The sequence below is a fragment of the Nesoenas mayeri genome (assembly GCF_963082525.1).
Source record: "Nesoenas mayeri genome assembly, chromosome: Z".
In the NCBI taxonomy this organism is placed as follows: Eukaryota; Metazoa; Chordata; class Aves; order Columbiformes; family Columbidae; genus Nesoenas; species Nesoenas mayeri.
The window spans coordinates 13,660,723-13,680,465 of NC_137542.1; the positions used below are offsets into that span (position 1 = coordinate 13,660,723).

The 19,743-nt window shown below is 40.0% G+C and overlaps 1 protein-coding gene across 4 annotated transcripts in view; it reads right to left on the bottom strand.

Moving 5' to 3' along the window:
• Window positions 1-19,672, bottom strand: part of NCBP1 (nuclear cap binding protein subunit 1) — a 31,283-nt gene extending 11,611 nt beyond the window's left edge. For 2 of the 4 annotated variants that reach the window (XR_013923549.1, XM_080363073.1), the window contains exons 1-16: window positions 19,533-19,672; window positions 19,270-19,355; window positions 18,417-18,517; window positions 16,980-17,136; window positions 14,933-15,040; window positions 14,311-14,432; window positions 13,775-13,844; window positions 11,664-11,879; window positions 10,524-10,621; window positions 9,081-9,144; window positions 5,693-5,803; window positions 4,456-4,520; window positions 3,763-3,825; window positions 2,368-2,442; window positions 1,190-1,293; window positions 214-336 (exon numbers count right to left, since the gene is read on the bottom strand). Coding sequence is in view for 3 of the 4 variants with exons in the window: in XM_080363073.1 (XP_080219199.1) it covers window positions 214-336; window positions 1,190-1,293; window positions 2,368-2,442; window positions 3,763-3,825; window positions 4,456-4,520; window positions 5,693-5,803; window positions 9,081-9,144; window positions 10,524-10,621; window positions 11,664-11,879; window positions 13,775-13,844; window positions 14,311-14,432; window positions 14,933-15,040; window positions 16,980-17,136; window positions 18,417-18,517; window positions 19,270-19,355; window positions 19,533-19,566 (1,597 nt within the window). In the remaining variant the exon portion in view is untranslated. Of the gene's footprint in view, window positions 1-213; window positions 337-1,189; window positions 1,294-2,367; window positions 2,443-3,762; window positions 3,826-4,455; window positions 4,521-5,692; window positions 5,804-9,080; window positions 9,145-10,523; window positions 10,622-11,663; window positions 11,880-13,774; window positions 13,845-14,310; window positions 14,433-14,932; window positions 15,041-16,979; window positions 17,137-18,416; window positions 18,518-19,269; window positions 19,356-19,532 lie in introns of those variants that run through there. The other 2 variants (XM_080363074.1, XM_080363075.1) reach the window with 2 other exon arrangements.
• Window positions 19,673-19,743: the final 71 nt, after the last annotated feature.

Consider the following 19,743-nt stretch of genomic DNA (forward strand, 5'->3'; position numbering starts at 1 on the left):
TGTTATGAAAAACAGGCCTGCCCTGCATGTAAGATGTTTACAAAAAGCCCTAACAATAGTGTATTATTTCAATTTACCGATGAACTGAAACCAGCTATTAGAAGCAAAAGCACACAGTTCTGTTAACCACCACACCCGCAGCTCCAAGGATGGCACATCAGTCTATCCACAAAAGAAATTACAGCCTGCCAAAGCCTAGAGCATATATCTTACCATCATCATCATCCTGGTTTGGATTAGGCACATCTTTTAAAATGTTGAAGATCTCATCATTACTGGCCTTGTTTTTAATTGCGATTGTTAAACAGAGTGCGACAGTATATCCAGGAAGAGACCCTAAACAAAAGCAAAGAGGTCAAAAATATGTAGACGGCAAGTATTTTTAACATCAGTTTGCTTCTCAGAGAAACCAGTACAGTTTCCAGCTACACCTAAAACCAGCTGTTTCTATCACTGTCCACATCACTATTCCATAAAACTGCTCAACATGTTTACTGGTCTTCATGTCAAATTCAAAACTTCTAGTAAAACCTTTAGAGCTGAGGTCAGGCAATCACTCTCCTGTCTAAACTGTCTAAAGCTCTACTTCAGCCTCCAACTATTTCCTAAAGTACAATACTTCCTTTTTTTTTTTTCCCCATCCTTGTATCTTTGAGGATGGCACTTTTAGGCTTAGGATTGTCTTAACACTGAGTAATAAAATGAATAATAAAGTATCTATCTAACTTAATTTTTACATTATCTGCTGCCTCTGTATGCTTCATTAAACTGAGTTTACTGGCAAAATCTCCTACTGTTTCATGAAGTTCAAAAAATAAACTCACATTATCACTTCATATGCTGACTTTGGCATAGTATTGTGCCCAAACAGGGGAAATAGATGAATTTTCCAATTTTAGACTTCTGGCAAACAATGCTGCACAACACCACGACCACCTCAGCAAGAGTAACTTCATATATCTGGATTTTCTTTTCTTCATAAAGTAACAAAGAGGATTATATTACACAGATCCAGGCTTAGGATGTATTAATTGTTCACATGAAGCACATCTACCCATATGAAAATCAAGCATATTTATGTCAGCTGTATTCCTCTTTATGAAGACAACCAATATTGCAAACTAGTGTGCTCCCTCGCTCTGAAACACTATTTTCTTCAACTTGATCCCTCAGTAACTTTAATACTTACTATTACTTTCATCTCCATATTTGTAAATGCACACTGGATTAGCAGGACTGAGGACAGAAAAACTTGCAGGAACAATATCTATTATTCGCTGATGATAGGAGAGTCTGGAAATAACAAGTTTCACAGTAGTACAATTAAAATGGGAATAACACCAGGACTAATTGTAAAGTGACTGCTTTATATGGCTTCCCTGTATTTAACATTCATAGAACAAAACCCACTATGTTTATACAGCAGGTAGTTTCTGCTGGGTAGTAAGAGCTAAGCAGACCAAACTTACTAGTAAATGCTTTCTATCTGAACTCTGTGACGCTGGAGTTTCATCCTCATACAATTAATTTAGCTTGTGACAAGATTTAGAGGCTCCCTGGTAGCATGTTTTATGCAAAAGCCAAAGATTTGCTCCAGAAAACTAGTAAAATGTTGGTATTCAACACAGAAAAAATATTAAACCGGATGTCTTCATTTTACTTTCCAGCTTATTTCCCTCCCACAAAAGCTTAATTTTGCTAACAGAGTTTTCAGTGAAATGGAGAAGAGCTACAAAAAAATTGCATTCATTTTGCAGAATGATACTTTCACACTCCTGAGTTGGCCCAAAAATGGATGACTGTTTTCATGTAGGATGCTGAGCAACACACGCTTTTTGAGCATTTTGCTTTTCTCTCTGCTACATCCCTCTTTCACAACAACTCTAAGTCCAGCCCAGTGTACTTTTGTTGTTAGTTTTGGGGTTTTTGTTTGTTTACTTGTTTGAAAGTCACTGAACATCAGAGGTATCTAGAAGAATCAAGCTTAGATTCCCAGTTTTTACTATAGCTAATGATCTGTTCCCTTAATTTCTGTGAATGCTGAATACTTTCCAAAAATATCTCCTAAAATCTATTTCCTTCCATAACTATGGTGAAGCATGTCTCTTCTAACTACAGGTGTGCATACCTGGGATAGACAGCTCACTACCACCTGCTCCACCTGTTTCTCTCTCTCTCAGAAGTAGTGTTTTAAGTGTCCTACAGCAGGTAAAACCAGACTAAAATAATACAAACAACTGAGTCATCTCTTAACTGAAACTGAGTTGTAATAATAGACATGCAGAAGATGAGTCAAGGAATCCACGAGTTTCCAGAAGCAAAGGTGAAACTTTGCCTTGAATGCAACTACTAAAAGATCTTACTTACCGCATGCACTTTTCCAAAACCTCTCTCACAAATTTGGGTTTGGGCTTTTCAAGGTCCTGAGTAAGACAATCTGACCTATAAAAGGATAGAATGTGATCGCTTTTAGCAAAAGAATTGGTGCTTTAATCTCTTTTTGGCTTGGCCTACTTGGTACAAAACAATCATGGTCTAAGGACAACTGGAGCGCTTGACAGTTTTACAGTGTAGGCAATTTTGAGACAATGAGGTAAGCTTATCACTATTTCCTCACTGGCCATTAGCATTCTTGGAATCTCATCGTTGTGTGATACATTTTCAAGCAGCTTCCCTTTCCCCAGCTGTTTAAATATAATTTGTGCTTACAGCTAGTTGGCCTTTCCTGTCCTTAGGAAATGAACTTGGTGTGATTTCATAGTCTGCTCTTCTCTCAAGAGGAATTTTTGAACTTCTGGCTGGTTCCAAATGTATTTCAGATAAAGAGAAGTCTCGAATACAGTCACTTGTGAGATTTGTGAAAAGTGGCAGCTCGTGAGAGCAGACATTGCCATCAAGGAACATCCAGGCAAAGAAAAATCAGCTCCTTGAAGACTGCTGTCGGGTCAGTCAATATGGATGTATCTTAGGACAGCCAGCAAGCACTTAACTCCACATGGGGACAACAGCAGAAATTTAAAGCCATAGAAACGTATCACAAGAAGAGCTGCACCCCTCTCCACAATGACACTTGGGCAGATCAGCTATGGAAGGAATGTATGGCAGAAAGCTGCGGAAGCTACTGTAGGGGCAACTTAACCCCAGGCTGATCTCTCGTGCCACAAGGGTACCTGGAATGGAAAGCTCAGGGGAACCTGTGGCTGGGCATTCATGGAGTCCAGGGAGCTTCTGCGAGAGATGAGAGTTCAAGATTTGGCATGGTAAGAGTGGACTGAAGGGCCAGCTCTGATGGAACTTCAGGCACCAGGATTTGTCAGGAGGGAAACCAATCACAAGATCTCAAGGACAAAGGTTATCATAAAAGGTTTAGGGTAGGACAGAGAGCAAGATTACAGAATGAATACAGGATACAAAGAGTCACGGCAAACCATTAAAAGTAAACTCAGCAGTTATTTCGGAAATTTTGCCAGCAGCTGACTGAGCGTGCAGGACAAATTAAATAAATCACATTTCTACTTCCCCTGTTTAGGAAATGCTTACACTGGCTTGAGATTTACCAGGAAATTCATCAGGGACAATACAGTGACTGAAGAGATTATCAAAATAATCTACACCAAGTGGTGGTGAACAGATTAAGAAAGATCTCTGAAGAGCCAGATGAAAGCAGTTAACAGTGCCACTATGTTGTGACACCTCCTGTGTAAGTTTGAAATGTCAAGGTTTTTGCAATATCAGGTTTGAATCAAAAGAAGAGAAACTTACCAATCTTCCCAGCTCCAACGGAACTGGAAGTTGCTCAGGTGGTGGGAAAACCAGTTAATAAATCTTTATTAAAAGAAAAAGAAAGTTCCATTAAATGTCAGAAGAGTATAAAAGCTTTCAGCTGAGACTTTCTTAAAAATGCATTCTACTTTTCAAAGGTAAGCCTAAATTCTAAAGCTATTATAGCATTAAACAGGCATTTATGTTGACAGATTAAAAAAACTTGAGTTCAGAAAGTCAGAAAGAAGCTTTTATGGCCAGATAGCTTGCCGTGTTCTGTTGTTTCATACAAAGAGATGATCTATTAAACTAACAATTAAAATGTAAACTTAATGGTGAATATGCAACTTTCACATTTTTCATGAGTAATTAACAGCTCTCCTACACAATGCAGAGTTCACTCAAAGAGCAAAAACCGCTATCCCTCCCTCCCCTGGGTAGCACATAGGCCATTAACTCCACTTCCAGCTAGATGTGTGACCTCCGGGCAAGTGCTTCTGGGAAGGAGAGGCAAGCAATGAGTCAGTCCTCCACCTGCTCTTTAGATTGCTAAAATCCAGAGCCCATACAACATTTTGAATAGCATCAAGAGGTTCTAACAAGGATTTCCGACCACTCTTTCCATAGACTCTTCATTCTTCCTGTAAATTGGATATTGAGGAATATTTTCAATAGTCTCTGAAACACATTTACCTGTCCACACATGTTGTATTCATTGTATCCAAACGCATGTACAGCATTTCTGTGGCTTGTGCGAGCTGAAAGTTTCTTATTAAGGTTTACAGAAAAGCACTAGAAGTCGGATGTCACTCCTTTCAGTTTTTTAATATGTCATCAACTTTTTGCACCAAAAGGTCTCTGGGTCTGCTCTAAGATCAGGTAAATGAAGCATATGATGAGTTCCGCCCTCTAAACCCAGCCTGATTTTCTCCCACTACTGCAATCAGACTGTTGGCTTCTTCCATTCGCATCATGCAACAAGCAAAACTGCACTGATATGAACACACACCAATCTTCTCATGGAGCACTTCTGGAACCTCACCAGTCCAGCTGCACGGGCTGCTGTTGATGCTAATCCACAGTCTCTGATCATCACTGAAGGCTTGAGAAAGTAAGTCTACACTGACTCTACCTGACACAGCTTTTATGCTTCTTACACTGCCCCTATTAACATTAAAACTTTCTGAATGGATGTCTGTCCAATTCTAGAAGTAGACTTGGCTCTAATCAGTGAGTAGCATCATGAAGTAGAATGAAAATTTGGGCATGAAATTATCTGTTCTCCATTCTCAGTCTGTAGCTGGATCTCAAACAATGATCTAACATGATCTAAAACAGCAGCAAAGTAGGGACAATGTAACAGCCAGAATTAGCTGGGAGTCACGCCTGCTTCCTCAGCATTTAGCCACCCTGTCGGAGCTGACAGATGACTACTGACCTTTTGAATGTTCCTAGTGGGAGCACCGAGTGGGAACTCAGGCAAGCTCCTTTAAATCATCTGCTATACTTCCTACTTAAAAAAAGCGCAGGAGCACTCACACAGTGGCTAGAACAAAAGATCATGTCTGTCATTTCCTTTCCTTCTCAGCCTGTACATGTCTGTGACCATGCCACACATTGTCCAGACCTAAGCAGGCTGCAGTGGCAAACAGGAATATTGTATTTTATCCCCTCAAAAAGACAGCACTTCTTGGGAAGGAGGAAGTACCAGAACACTTCCCAGAAAGCTGAAGAGTCTTGCATACTTGGCAAATCTAGACCTGTGCCAAGTGGCTGTGCTATTCTTTCATGCAACTGTTACAGGCAAAGTTTCACATAGGTGCTGTAAAATACTAATAGTGCCAATATTTATTGCTATCCCATGATCTACACAACAAACAAAACAATTACTCCATTTTATAAATGCTCTCCAGCACCACAGAAAGGATACAACTTGTGGTAAAGAGCCAGGCTGAAGTTTGCAGAGTTCAATCAGGAGTGTAGTGTACATGACTTCAATGTGTGGTGGAGACGGAAGTTGAAACAATTCTGCAAATATTACCTGTAGTAGAGAAAGGCACAGAATCAAGAGTACAGACCAACGTGACCTGCACAACCCTCAGCTTCACAACAGCAGCCCATCTTAAACAAGTATATACCCAAAAAGGCCCATATTATTCTGTCAAATGCACGTTCCAGGAAAAAGAGAGAAACTTAAAGGCAGTGGTAATCATACATTGTATTAATATAGTCTCCTCTAACTGCCCTTATCATTCCACACTAACACAACACCAGCATTATACATCTACTATGTCTAATAAATACACCAAGTAACTGTAGAAATGGCCATAGTTATAATATGACCTACTGCAGTGCTACCACATGATCTCAGAAAAGCAGAAATCATCTGATCCTGTTAAATAATAGAAATATTAAACTTAGTAAATGAGGACTAAGTATTTAATATGAAAGGCTATTTGCATTAAAATTACATCTATGTCTTTTACATCATTTCCTCTTTTCTCCCATGCAAAAACTTAAATAAGTAAAGCCACAACTTTCAACTGAAAATTACAGCCAGCATTTCATACAACAAAAATATATGCTCAGTACTCCTTGGCAAATGATCCTTCTAAGAAAAGTAAAAACAATCTCGCAGTAAGCATTTGTGTTTTTATTTTCGAGTTTGCCTATAATAATCATGTGTCAATCTTCGAGGGCTACAAAAAGATCATAATTGTATAACATTCATCCCTGAGCTTCTGTTTCTTTTGCATGCATTCTCCATTAGATTTAAATTACATCAAAGGAATCAGGAAACTTTGATTCATTACAGTTGCTCATTTTTTTCTTTAAAATTCTGAATAAACACAGAAAAATCAAAGCTTACATGTGTAAGCTTTAGAAAATCTTCTTACTAGTGCAAGAAATCAATGCCCACTTCTAAATAGCCTCCACAAACAGCACATGAAAACATATTGACTAGAACTTGTTCTAAGGAAGGACTTGAAAGCATGAAGAGACTACAAGGACCTGGAGAACCTTTCTATGACAGTATAATCTGGACATACTGTTAAGACAGATAGGGCAAAAAGGACCCTGTTAGGTAGAAATCTGCTCCTTTTCTCAGGATAGGAAATAATAACTGGATCAGTCATTCTCCATTTGAGATACCACATAAAACTGTACTTGTGATATTCATCAGATGTTCATTATCAAATGCTCAGATTAAGTGTTTCAAACTGGCATACTATACTTTGTGAAAATTACAAGGCCACGAGAAAGATCAGGACAATGACCTGAATGTCCAAACTCTGTTGAGTGCAAGTTGTACCAAATGCTGTAGCAGCACAACAGGGCACGGTGGTCCAAGAAGCCAGTAACACTGCCCAGACATTCTCTGTTCACAGCTATGAGAAATATCCACATATATGTCTATAAGAAGCTACTGAGAGAAGGGCATCACATTTCAGTGTTTTGCACAGATTTCAGGTAGCATGAGGCATTCTGTGCTTGGCTTGACAAACTATGACATGGAGCCTCAGGAAACTCAAAAGTAGGCATGCTCAGGAAGGTACTGACCACCACTTCCAGGCTACACTTACTTCTGCCTAACTTATGTTCTGAACCTTAAATAACACTTTCCTTTATTTGTTAGACTGTATTATTTCTACAGTTCTGTGACTTACTGACAAAGTTAGGGAAATTTCAGAGATTAAACTGTTGAACTGTTCTTGAAAGCAACAAATCACCAACATGACTGTAAAGAGACCTTACAAGGGAGCAGTAGAAAGCAGAATGAACAGAAGCCTGAAAAATGCAACCTAAGCATTAAAAACTCTGGAGCTTCATTAAAAGTAAGTAGGCACAGACAAGTAATGACCTTAATTTATAAAAATAACTCAAAATGGCAAGAAAAAGGAAATTATTACAATAACAAAGGAAATTATTACACTAGTAGTCAAAGAACTTGTATGCCCATCTTGCAGTTCTTTCCAGTAATTTAATCTACACAAGCCTTTGCTATTTTCACACCCTACATGTTTCTGAATCAAATGATTTCCAGGGCCGTTATATAACTTATTTAATCAGGAATCATAGTAACTATTTTTTGGCATTAGTGTACAGCTGAGCATAAAGCATACAGCCATATATAGCACCTGAAGATACTGAAGACCACTAAAGATACTTTGATGTTAAGGTAGAAAATTATTGTTAATTTTAAGATTCCTCTGTTCTGAATTCAGAGTACAAAAAGAATGAGCTGGCCAAAAGTAATGTAACTCTATAGCAGTCAGAATATTTGGCATTTTGGTGTCAAAAGGAATTCTCAATCCCACTTCTATTAAGATAAATCTTAGACATAAGGTTATTTCTTGTTATAATTAGCTCTGAAAGTCCTACTTATAGTTACTTCTTCATAAAGCCTTTATATGACATGTTGCCATTATTACTAAAATCTCTCAATCCCTTTCAGCTTTTGGTGGAAATCAATGAAGTTTTATATAGCTCTGTGGTGGAAATCAATGAAGTTTTATATAGCTCTGCATCTTGAAAACAGATCCTTGAAAGGGGGCGTCAAAAGAAAACCTATACTACTCTTCTGATACACATTACGGTTATATTCTCTAATATGGAGGATGCCCCAGAGGAAACACACCGCTATTTCACTGTAAGTTCTTTTCAGGGAGTGTAGAACAAAATAATTTAGAAGATTCAAACATAAAATAATGCAGAACGATTGAGTCTGCCTGGGGCTCATCTAATCAAAAGTTCCCTGCATAAGACAGTCACCTAGAGCAGGCTGCTCAGGGCTGTCCCGTTAGGTTTTGACCTTCTCCAAGGATAGAGACGCCACAACTTCTCTGGGCAAACTCTTCCAGTGTTTAATCAACTTCACAGTAAAAAAAATACTTTTCTTCTGTTCAAATGTAGTTTCTTGTATTTCAATTTGTGACCCTTTCCTCTTGTATTTTAATTCATTTTTTTTAAACAAAAAGTGACTCAAATGCAGACATCTCTTAGGCTGCATGATGCATTAGAAGCATCGTGTGTAAAACTTTCGAAGTTTGAGAAACGCCACAACCTCGATTATTAGTGCACTAAGAAATAACAGTACTTGACTCCCATGCACCAAATTAAAATGAGAACAAGAAGCATAAAACTTAACATTCAACCATACACAACCCACTCATTTAAAAGCCATTGGTTGAATTCATTAAGATTCTGGCTGACTCTCAAATCAAATTGTATTTTAATGGACCTATCATGGAACTAGCTACAAAATGTTACTTGTGAAATAATGAAACTACAAAAGAGGTCATATGTAAAAACCATACCTCTACTATATGGTAGTTCAAGGGGATCTTGTTATTTCCTGGATAGCTCAAGAGCTGTGCAGCACTGCAAAACCATAGACACATTTAGTTTAAAACATAACACAGCAAATGTGATGTAAAGAGCAAGCAAAAAAGTTATAGAAAATGCTTAATTCTGGGCAAGGGTCTACACAAAAGCACCACAAACAAATCAACAATCCCTCCAAAGTCTGTCCATCAATCCACAGAACACTTAAAACAGAAATACCACAAGAACACACCATCATTCCCCAAACTATGACTTGTAATGATGTATCCTAACTCTGTGCAGTTACATCACTTGAACCCAATACTGCTATGCAAAGCAGTTCTGCATAAATTGCTATGGTGTTCTGTAATTCTGGCATGCATATATGAAAAGGGAAAAAAAAAACGAAACAAAAACAAGCAACACCCAGATGTTCAGAATTACTTGAAAGCAGAACTATATAAGAAACTCTCAGGCTTCAAATCCTTCAGCTTTTAATCGGCTCATTATCACCTACCATTACTACAAAGCAAACAACTGATACTCTCTTGATTTTACTTCTACCTCTCTGGCAAACCTTGTATCTCCCTCTAGTCTTTTGCTTTCTTCTAAGAATTAAAAAGACTATCCCAGTAACTGCAACAACACTGAATTTCTAGTTTCTGCTGAATCAAACAGCTTAAACCAAAAAAAAACTTTATCGCATGCCATCACCAAAACCATTGTTTCTGCCCATTTTTCTGTATACTATACAAAGTTCAGTGTTTTTCATTTGGAAGCACACCATCACCTAGGACAAACCATCTCAGTTATTAATCACCCACATCAGACATTGCTCAGGCAGAAATGATGTGCCCTGACTGCTTCCTGGCATGGCTGAATTCAGACTAATGAAATCTGCTGGCCCTGCACAGTGGCTCCCCAGAGCGAGATCAATTATCTCTGTCACCTAATTCCAGAAAGAAAAACGCAACAAGGAGGAGCAGGAAGCAGAAGCATGTTCACGAACACCAGCACACAGTCAGCTGCAGGCAAACCAGCTCAAGCCTCACAGTGTCCCAACAAATCAGCTGCTTCGACCACCCACGAAGCAGGACACAAACACACTCTCCACGGTGCTCTCATGAAAAGTAAGGTGTGTCTGTAAATTTTTGGCAGCACATCCTATTTTACAAAGCTATTCCCTTCTGAAGGAGCCACTGTCCCTCTGGATCATACAGACTCTCCATTATCTAGGTATTACTGACCCACAGTATTCCAGGCAACAGTTTTAATACAGTTAAAGGTAGTAAACCAAGTTTCACCACATGCTCTAGTAAATGTTTAGTCTTGATTTTGTGTCTAACCCATGCAGGACTCTGCACAACCCTGATGGCACCAAACCCATGGCAGCATATAAAATATGCCAGGGGCACACAGTTCTAAGCTCTTCCTACCAAGTCTTTCTCTCCTTCCAGTGGGATTTGATGATGCAGTGAAGGTTCTCTTCTATCACAAATCGTTCAACAGAGTGGCTCCCAGGCATGACAGGGCCCTGGTAAGAAAGAATTAAGAGTCATGAAAGATCACTGCTAATGCAGTGGTGCTACAGGCAGCAAGCTATATTACAAAAAGTTACAGGTGGGAAAAAAAAATCCAACATCCCCATAGAAACAGAGACATCTCAGCTGCCCTGTATCCTTCAGGACTGAGAAGCTGGTGTGACTAAGAGTTCCACACAAACTTTAGATTTATGTTTAAAACAAAGTGAACACTAGGACTCATTACAAAAATAAATGGTAATATAATTATGTAACACAATTCTAAGTTCATAGAGCATCCACTTCTTCCTTTGCTCTGTGGAGCTATCAGGCAAGGCTACCACCACACAGCCTGGAAAAAAAAAAAAATCACAGTTAAGCAGGAATATGCTAAAGAAGCAAATCTAGGAATGGCCAGGATAGAGTGGAAAGAATACACAGTCATGGTCCTGTTCACTGGAAAAAGCAAAGGCCAATAAACAAAGGTAAAAGTCAGCAGACTTAAAGCAAAGGGAACTATAAAAGCACTCAGGGAAAGCAGTATATATTATTTTCCTACTCCTATACACCTTTGTCTACATATCTGCTGCTGACCAACGTGGGAGGCAGACTGTTAAGACGGATCTTTCACACACTCGAATAAGCACTCCTCCATCCCAAAATATGCATCAATAGATTTTAACAGATAGTAAACAACAGTCTTTAACCTTCACAATAAATACCTACCCTGGAAAAAGGCTCAATTCACCAACTTTATGGAAGGAAAGTCTAAGTCTGTGAAAGTAGTTTTGCTAGAGACATGAGAGAATTCAATCAACATTGTCACTCTAAATGAAAGCATCCCAACACCTCACTCCCCAAATTCTGCTCCTCACAGATTTGATTTGTATAGTAACTTGGTCACTTAGTTCATTTCTACAGAAGTACCAAAGCAGAACTGGTGCTGGTCTTCAAACCACTCAGTATCCTGGGAGAGGGGACACCACATTTTGACCGATACTGCCCCAGGAATCTAAACGTGAAAACCACTCACCATCCCCCACAGCAATCACATACCTCAGGGTCATCTGTGTAGTCAAACATCCTAAATATAACCCTTGGCATTGGGTAAACTGAATCTTCAGTGTGAGGTGGAGGAGTGAACGGAGGCAGATTGTGTTGCAGCGCTTCACAAAGAATGCTGTCAAAAGCCAAGTAGGGCCTCAGAATGTGTCGCTCTTGCCAACGGTCTTTTTTCAGCTTCTGAATCTGAGACCAAAGGCAGTCTAAATACTGAAGGAAAAGTGAGAAACATGAGATGCACTGAATCTTGTAACAAAGCTGGCAGGTCCCTGAACAATTAGAAATGTATTTCTTAAATTCCATATTCCATGCAGGAAAAACAAACAAACAAACAGTTTCTTAAACTACAGATTCAGCAAACCAAGAAACAATTTAACAACTCTAAACGCCAGAGCTGTTGCTAATTCCACACAACGGTGCGTCAGTAAAATTTAACCACTGGCAGGTTTTTAAAAACAAAGAGGCAGCCCAGGAGCCTGAGCACAACAGCCATCATTTGGATCTGCCAGCAAAACTACAGCAGTGAACATGACTTCAGGCACCGCTTATTGGTGGTATTAAAACAGACATCATATCAACATTAAAATTTGAAAGACATTCTGTGGGACTGCCATGCTGCTTCAAAAGCAATCAAAACTACTATTCAAGACAAATACAATACTATCAAATACTAAATACCTTTGCCATGGTTTTCAAAACAACTGAGAGTCTCAGCATTCTCCCAGAGGTGGGTGCAACTGGCAATAGTCTGGCTTTGTTTAATTACTCTCTTGCTAAAATCAGTCCAAGAACTCTGGAGGCCTCTGACCTTACTGAATGCAAGTTTCAAGTTATAGCTGGTGCAAGAAATGTCTTCACATGGAAGTGTTTTGCATTTACTGAAATAATCACACTACAAAATGGGAACAAACTAGTAACAACTAACACCTGAAGTGAACAGTCATGTTTGCTGTACTCTGGGTAACACATGGTCTCAAAAGCGCTCTGCTAATCTCTCCTCTATTGAACTAAATATGGAAATTCAGATACTGGACGGCCAGAATACTCATGTTGACAAGTTAATCATAATCAGACAGCCTATCTCTCCAAATTATGGTTAACAAGACAATTGTTAAGATTGTGATTTAATCAGAACACCAAACAAAATGTAAGAGGGCCATTTTCCAAAGCTTCCCAGAAGATCAATTCAGATCTCACTTTCCAACTAAGTCTGTTCTCAAACTTAGAAGAAAAAACAAAACACACACATAAAAAACACAAGAAAATATGAAAAGGCACAAACTAGCCAGATGACACCTCTCCTCTCCAGTATTTTTGGCTTAATTGTGAAAGATGGCATGGTAAGTGCTGTATATGGTTTCTACATATTTGTTCAGCACTCCCTAGAGTTGAGAAAGCAAAGCCACGATGGAAGTTTCATTCTTGCAGAGGGAAAACATTGGTTTTAGCATGAAGGGTGTTGGTCTCTTCTCCCAAGTAGCAAGTGATAGGAGAAGAAATGGCCTCAAGTTGCACCAGGGGAGGTTCACACTGAATATTGGGAAAAACCTCTTCACTGAAAGGGTTGTCAGGCATTGGAACAGGCTACCCAGGGAAGTGGTTGAATCGCCACCCCTGCAGGTGCTTACAAGACATGTAGATGAGGTTCTTAGGGACATGGTTTAAGGTGGACTTGGCAGTGTTAGGTTAACGATTGGACTCTATGATCTTAAAGTTCTTTTCCAGCCTAAATGATTCTGTAATTCCACGATTAAGGGATAAGTAAGGAATTACATTGTGCTTCTCACAAAGGTCCTTTTAACATGAAGCCCTGCACCTTCAATTCCACAACAAATACTAAAATTTGCAACCATTGCTCACTTCATAACATTTCCTCAGGGGTCTGTCAGCAAACAATACACTCTCTACTGATGCAATACAACCTTACATTTAGATTAAAGACTTAGAAGAGAATTCCTCACATAAAACTCGTTAATGGCAAACAGGAGACGCTTCAAAGCATTAATAGTTTTAGACATGGCTTTTAATTTCATGATTAAAGAACACCTTAGCAAAAATTTGTTTTTCAGACTTTCTGAAAGAATGCAAATGTAAAGTTTGCTCACCTCTTCTTGTGGATGTGGTTTATCAGCAGTCCAAACTTGTAGCATGGGTACATGAATCTTCTGGCGGCGTCTGTTTACATGGGAAGGAAAACCTGATCTTTAAAAGACTAATTTAGGGCAGCAATGTTTTTCCTATTGAAAGTGTACTACTATTTGATGTCTTCAGCTGATTAAGTCTACAGTATATAAAAAACAGGTTTGTGATTTCTTAGAAAATCTATTATCACGTATTAGCAACGTTAACTTCAGGCACCTAGACAGAAAGAAGTCACACTGCAGAGCACTAAAACAACAATCCATCAGTGTTTACAGCACATTCACAACTGCAGCTGCTCCAGCATGAGAAAACAAAGTCTTCAACACACCCTCGAACTAGACAAGACATGAACATTTTTCCAAATCTCTCCATCTATTCTATTTTAAGTTTTTTTTTCCTGCAGAATGGTTCAGACCTAAGGCTTTAGAATACCTTTTAGTGAGCAAAAATTGAAGCTATCAATCCATACTTAAGTAGATACCCATGGGTTACAACTTACTTCAAATAGCTTTCTGTCTGAGACAAGAGACGATCCATTTCAGCATCCTTTTTCTCATATAACTCCTTTCCAACCCAAGGCAAAGATGACAGAAATGCGAACATGTACCAGTCACAGCGTACCTATAGGAAAGAAATATACTGAAATCTAAGTATACAAGTAAATGCCAAAAGATTTTGTACACATGCTCCATTTTAATTTAAATTAAAACATTAGGAAAACTATTATTTTGGGAGGATGTAAAGACAAGCAGTTAAAGACTAGACTGTCAAGTCAGGAAAAAAATAAGTTCTTGTTTGAAATGTATATTTTTTAACTTGAACTGTGACATGCAGACTTAGAAAATGCTATGACTTTCACAGTCCTTCTGCAGATTATCAATATAGCAGAACATGCCAAGCACTACGCCCTTGTCAAAGTAAATGAATTAACTTCAGCTACCTCGCTATAAAAGATCATACTTCCTTACCATATCTGTGTATTTTCTAATTGCCACAGGCACACAAGAGTCCATTTAGTTTGCTACTTCTAGAACTTCCCTGTCCTAAGCATAAATACAGAAGCAATGGCACAGAAAAATTGTGAAAACAGAACTAGAGGAGCCTACAGATCCTTTGCTTACTTGAGGTACGTCCTCCTCCTGAGTCACACTCACAAAGTTCTCAAACATAGCTACCATTGAAGGTGCGGCTATTACATGACAATTCACAAGATCAGACAGAAAACGAACCTAAAAAAGATCAAAAATTGTTTTACATGAACATTTTTAAATGATTGCACAAGAACAAACATTACTTAAACTACTAAAACAAAGCATTAATAAAAGTACAATATTCATTCAGTACTACAGAGGCAGAAACACCACCCACTGTACAGACCTACTTCTGAGCCCCTTGAAACAAGAACCATAAATGCTGCCTAATATATCATCCATTATAACATCTGTGGCCTGTCTCACGGCAATAACATTGCAAGAATAATACGTCTAACTAAGGAAGGGTGGGAAACACCAGTATGCATTCAAAGACATGCAAACTGATACTACAGTAAAAAACCTTGTGCTTCTATCTACTCTAAAGAGCATCAGATCACCAAAATTACAGAAGTGTAAGGAAAAAGACTTCTAAAACGGTGAGGATGGGTTGATCCATTGCTTCGTGAATCCAGATGTGCATAATGAAAAAGCAATGCAGGATCTGTCATTAATCTGCCATTATACTCTAATAATTTCTGTATTTATTTATTGATAAATACAGACAGTTACACAGAGAGAGCCTATGTAAAAACTGCTGGCACTTTCAGGTTTCAGCAATGTGACAGACTGATGGCATGCTGGGAATCAAACAGCCTATTTGCCTGGGAAGAAAAAAATCATCATGGCAGGAATATACCCTTGATTTGGTTGCACTCTAGTTAAAGAAACCCAGACTGACAGAAATGGGAATTTAAGTAGAAAACATAGGGTGCAGAGCAGTGGCTCTTTTCTTTTTCTCTCCCCTTTCTTTTGATTTGTATCCTGCTTTCAGACTTAAACAAGGCCCTAAATAATACACAAGCTCTCCCAGTATCACCACAATCTTAACAGGGAATACAGGCTGAAATTCTAGCAATTAAAATCTCACATTTCTTTTCCTGAAGGCTTGTTATTTCTTAAGGGTACATTCACAAAAAGTATTCAAAAAATACAACAGTGGTGTTTTGATCTGAAGGCAGATCACTGGGAAAAAGTATTGCGAACACAATCTGGGCTAAGCAGACAGTTCAGTACTCAGAATAACTGCAACAGTTGCACTTACTTTCCAGATATTCATTTCTCTGAACAGACTTAGAAAAGTCTCTGGCAAAGCTGAGGAAAGACTTCCACTGCCACTCCCTTAGTTGTTATAAGTCATTTGTATATGAGTGTGACCAGAGAAGGTGAAACTGAAGCCAAGTGGCAGCACATTCAAAGTTCTCATGAGGATTTTATTAGCAAAAGCATCCCACAGTTGAACAGTAGTGTCTTGACAAAATACATTGAAATACTAGAGTCTTAATTTTCACCAGTGCGCTTCCAAAGAAGCTGAAGAGCTTGGCACTGGGCTTCTAAACCAGACACTGCTGAAGTCCTAATACCTTTCTGCAGACAAAATCTACAAGTAGCAAGAGCTGATCAAATGGTTTCAAAGATAAACAGCGCTTAAAACTGCCTGCTTGATCTGCATCCCCCATTAGCAGAATGAAAACACAGGCCTGATAACAGCCATCAAAAATAGTTTCAGGCACCAGACTCTTCATTTTCTTTTATTCACAGGAGCCATAAGATCATACGCTTCTGAACACAATAAAAGTGCATGACTTTCATCTATTAATATATTTTACACCTGACTGTAGAACAAGTAAGGGGGGAGCACCTCTGTTTACTGCAAATCAATTTGTCACTGGGAAAATATACAGTTGGAAGTTAATTTTTTAAGTGTAATGATTTCTCTCCCCTGGTGAAGGAAATACTTCTCACATAACACATATTTCCTCTTGGTATATCTACAGTGCACTGCACATTGATGCCAGAAGAGACTGTGATACACACTGAAAGGCCCATCTCTTCTGCAACAATAAGGTGAAGAAAAGAGAAAAAGCATGAGGAAAAATGTAAAAAAAAACCAAACAAAAACAAAAAAACCACTTACTAAATGCACTGCTTCATTATACATGTTGACTTTCAGACATTCTTTAAGCTGACGAATCATGGCTTCTACAAATTCCCCACCAAAATTGTAGTTCCTGGCATTCAGCAACCCAACTAGTGTGGTGTAAACAGTAAGCTTTTCTGGTAACAGACGTGCACTGACACAGAAAAAGAAACATGATATTAGTTGTTCATTCATCATGCACCAATTGGCAACTGCAGAGCACCTTAGAATCTGCTTATTTTAAGTTGAACTTGTCTCGGGAGGAAAGGAAGAAGTGCTAGCATGATCTTGTAGTTCTATCCCTATCCCACAGTTGACATTTTACAAGCTTGTTTTTTAATTACAGTCATTTAGAAAGGTGGGTGCCAATTTCAAGAACATGTAAGGTATTTGCCTTCTATTTACATCTAACTGCTGAGTATTCCAGAGGGTTGGCCAAATAATATAAGTGACAGAATTTATTCAAGGAAGTAAAAAGTTATTTTAAGTTTGTAGTTTATAAATAATTTCATTATACAACAGCAGCAAGATTATAAAAGAGGTGTACACGTTTTATGCTATAAATTCTGATCCCAGGTTTTCAAGTCAAAGTGATTGATTTTAAGCACAGCACAGGGAAAGGCAGGCCCTATTGTAAAGAATTAATTTTCCTCAACCATTTCTGGGTGCATGTAAGCTAACCCTACACTTTCAGGAGTGTCTGCTAGAGGAAAAGTACTATTTGCCTTATATTAACAAACATTGTTACAAAATAAAGTATCTCCAAAACCGTAGCATAGGCAAAGGCTGGAACACTCTCCCACTTCACCACGTCCCTCGTTCGTACTTCTCTTACCTACTACTGTGAAACCTGCCCAAGCCCTCCCTCAGACACCGACTGGTCACCCCGACACAGGGCACCTCTGCTCCTGCTCTTTGCTAATGAGAGGAAGGAGAGCTGTCAGGCACCGCAGAGTCCACTGTCAGCTCTTCATCTGCCCAGCTTCCCTGCTCTAGCAAACTTTTCAGCGCTTACGAGGACATGAGCATCTCATTGCCAGAGAAGTGGAACAGGCAGCAGAAAACAGCACAGATAATAAAACTAAATAAGTGTTAGCAGCAAATAGCTTTGGTGCTCTCAAACATTTAATTGGGAGACAGGATATTGCTCAGCACCACTGTGTTCTCATTGCTACCGAAGAGCAGCTCTGAGGTTTCTTGTAACTGCATTGAGCCTCTGTACACACTTCAAGTCAAAGTAATGTGAAGAGGTATTTTCCTTGAATTATACCTAGTATGTAACAAGCTTATTCGTCTATTTCTTTTGTTTGTAGTAAAATGAACTCTACACTGTAACAGTGCTCACAAACTTGGCATTTAAACTACCTTAAACGTTTAAACTTATGGACAGAAAAGCAAGCACCTCCCACACTCCCAGATCTCCTGCATACATACACAGTACATAGTATTCTTAGTATCTTGCTTTTGTAATTTGGCAGGTCAGCTTCCAAAACACCAGCTAGGCCTTCCAAGTTGCTCTCCAAAGACGAGTTACTCTAAAATAGAAAATATTAAAAAAAAGTTTCATCATCAACCAGACAATACAAACCAGCCCGACTCTCATGGGGAAGACAAGGAAGTTAGGAGAGAACACCCCTTTATGTCACCTCTTTTTTTCAGAGCAACAACTCAGGTCCACTAGCAGTAAAGAATCGCTCTCACTTGCCTGAAAGAAGCAGCAGCTGCTCCTCAAGAGAGCTGCACCCGAACACTCATCTCCCCTGCACAGAACTCCAGTGCTCCCCTGGGACTCAACATCTAACATGGCCTCAGGGACACCTTGGTAAGGCGACCGAGCCTTGATTAATGACACAGCATGAAACGAAACACCTTTGCGACTTGTTTTTCAGTGCACCATTATTTTTGCCCTTACCCTCTTAACCCCTTCCTGGCAGCCTCAAATCCTGCCAGGACTTGAAGGCAGTGCTGCAGGCAGACCCAGGTAACTCCTCCACATCATCGGCCATCTGGAACCAGCAACAACACCCGCAGATGCAAAGCAATAATTATCTGCTGGCTGTTTACCATTGCTTAGAAGATACCAGACTATTTAAGCACTTGCCCTTGTTATCACGTGGTTTTGCAAAAGCTGACAACTTTCTCAATGTCTCATTAAAAACAAATATATACATATACATATATATATATTCGGGAGTTGCTGCAGAGGAACCACTAACACACGTAAAGGGGGGAAAAAACCCACTTTATGTTCCCCGAGCTGCCGCCCGGGCCCGGCCGGCCCGCCTACCTTCTCTCCCACCCTGCAGATCAGCGACTCCAGCCTCTCCTCGATCTCCGACGGCTCGGACGTCCTCCGCCTCTTGTGGGGCTGCCCTGCTCCAACACAGCGAGCACACGGTTACCGCCCGCCCGCCCTGCACCCATCCCGCCAGGCCCCGCTCCCGCAGCGGGACGCTCGGGCCAGGCCTGCATCGCCCCCGCTACCCCGGGGGGGCGCGGGCGGGGGCCGGGGGCGCCGGGCCGGCTGCGGGTGGGGGCGGCGTTGCTCACCATCGCTGTCGTCGCTGTGTCGCCGCCGCGACATGTCGGGAGCCGGGGGCACCGGGGGGCACCGGGGGACACCTGGGGCACCGGGACGGGACGCCTCGCGCGGGCCACAGAGCAGCGCGCTCCTTCTCCCGCCCGCTTCCGGCCCGCCGCGCCTCTGCTTCCGGGGTGGAGGGCGCGCGGCGCGGCGCTTTTCTGCTCGCCGCTCTATGAT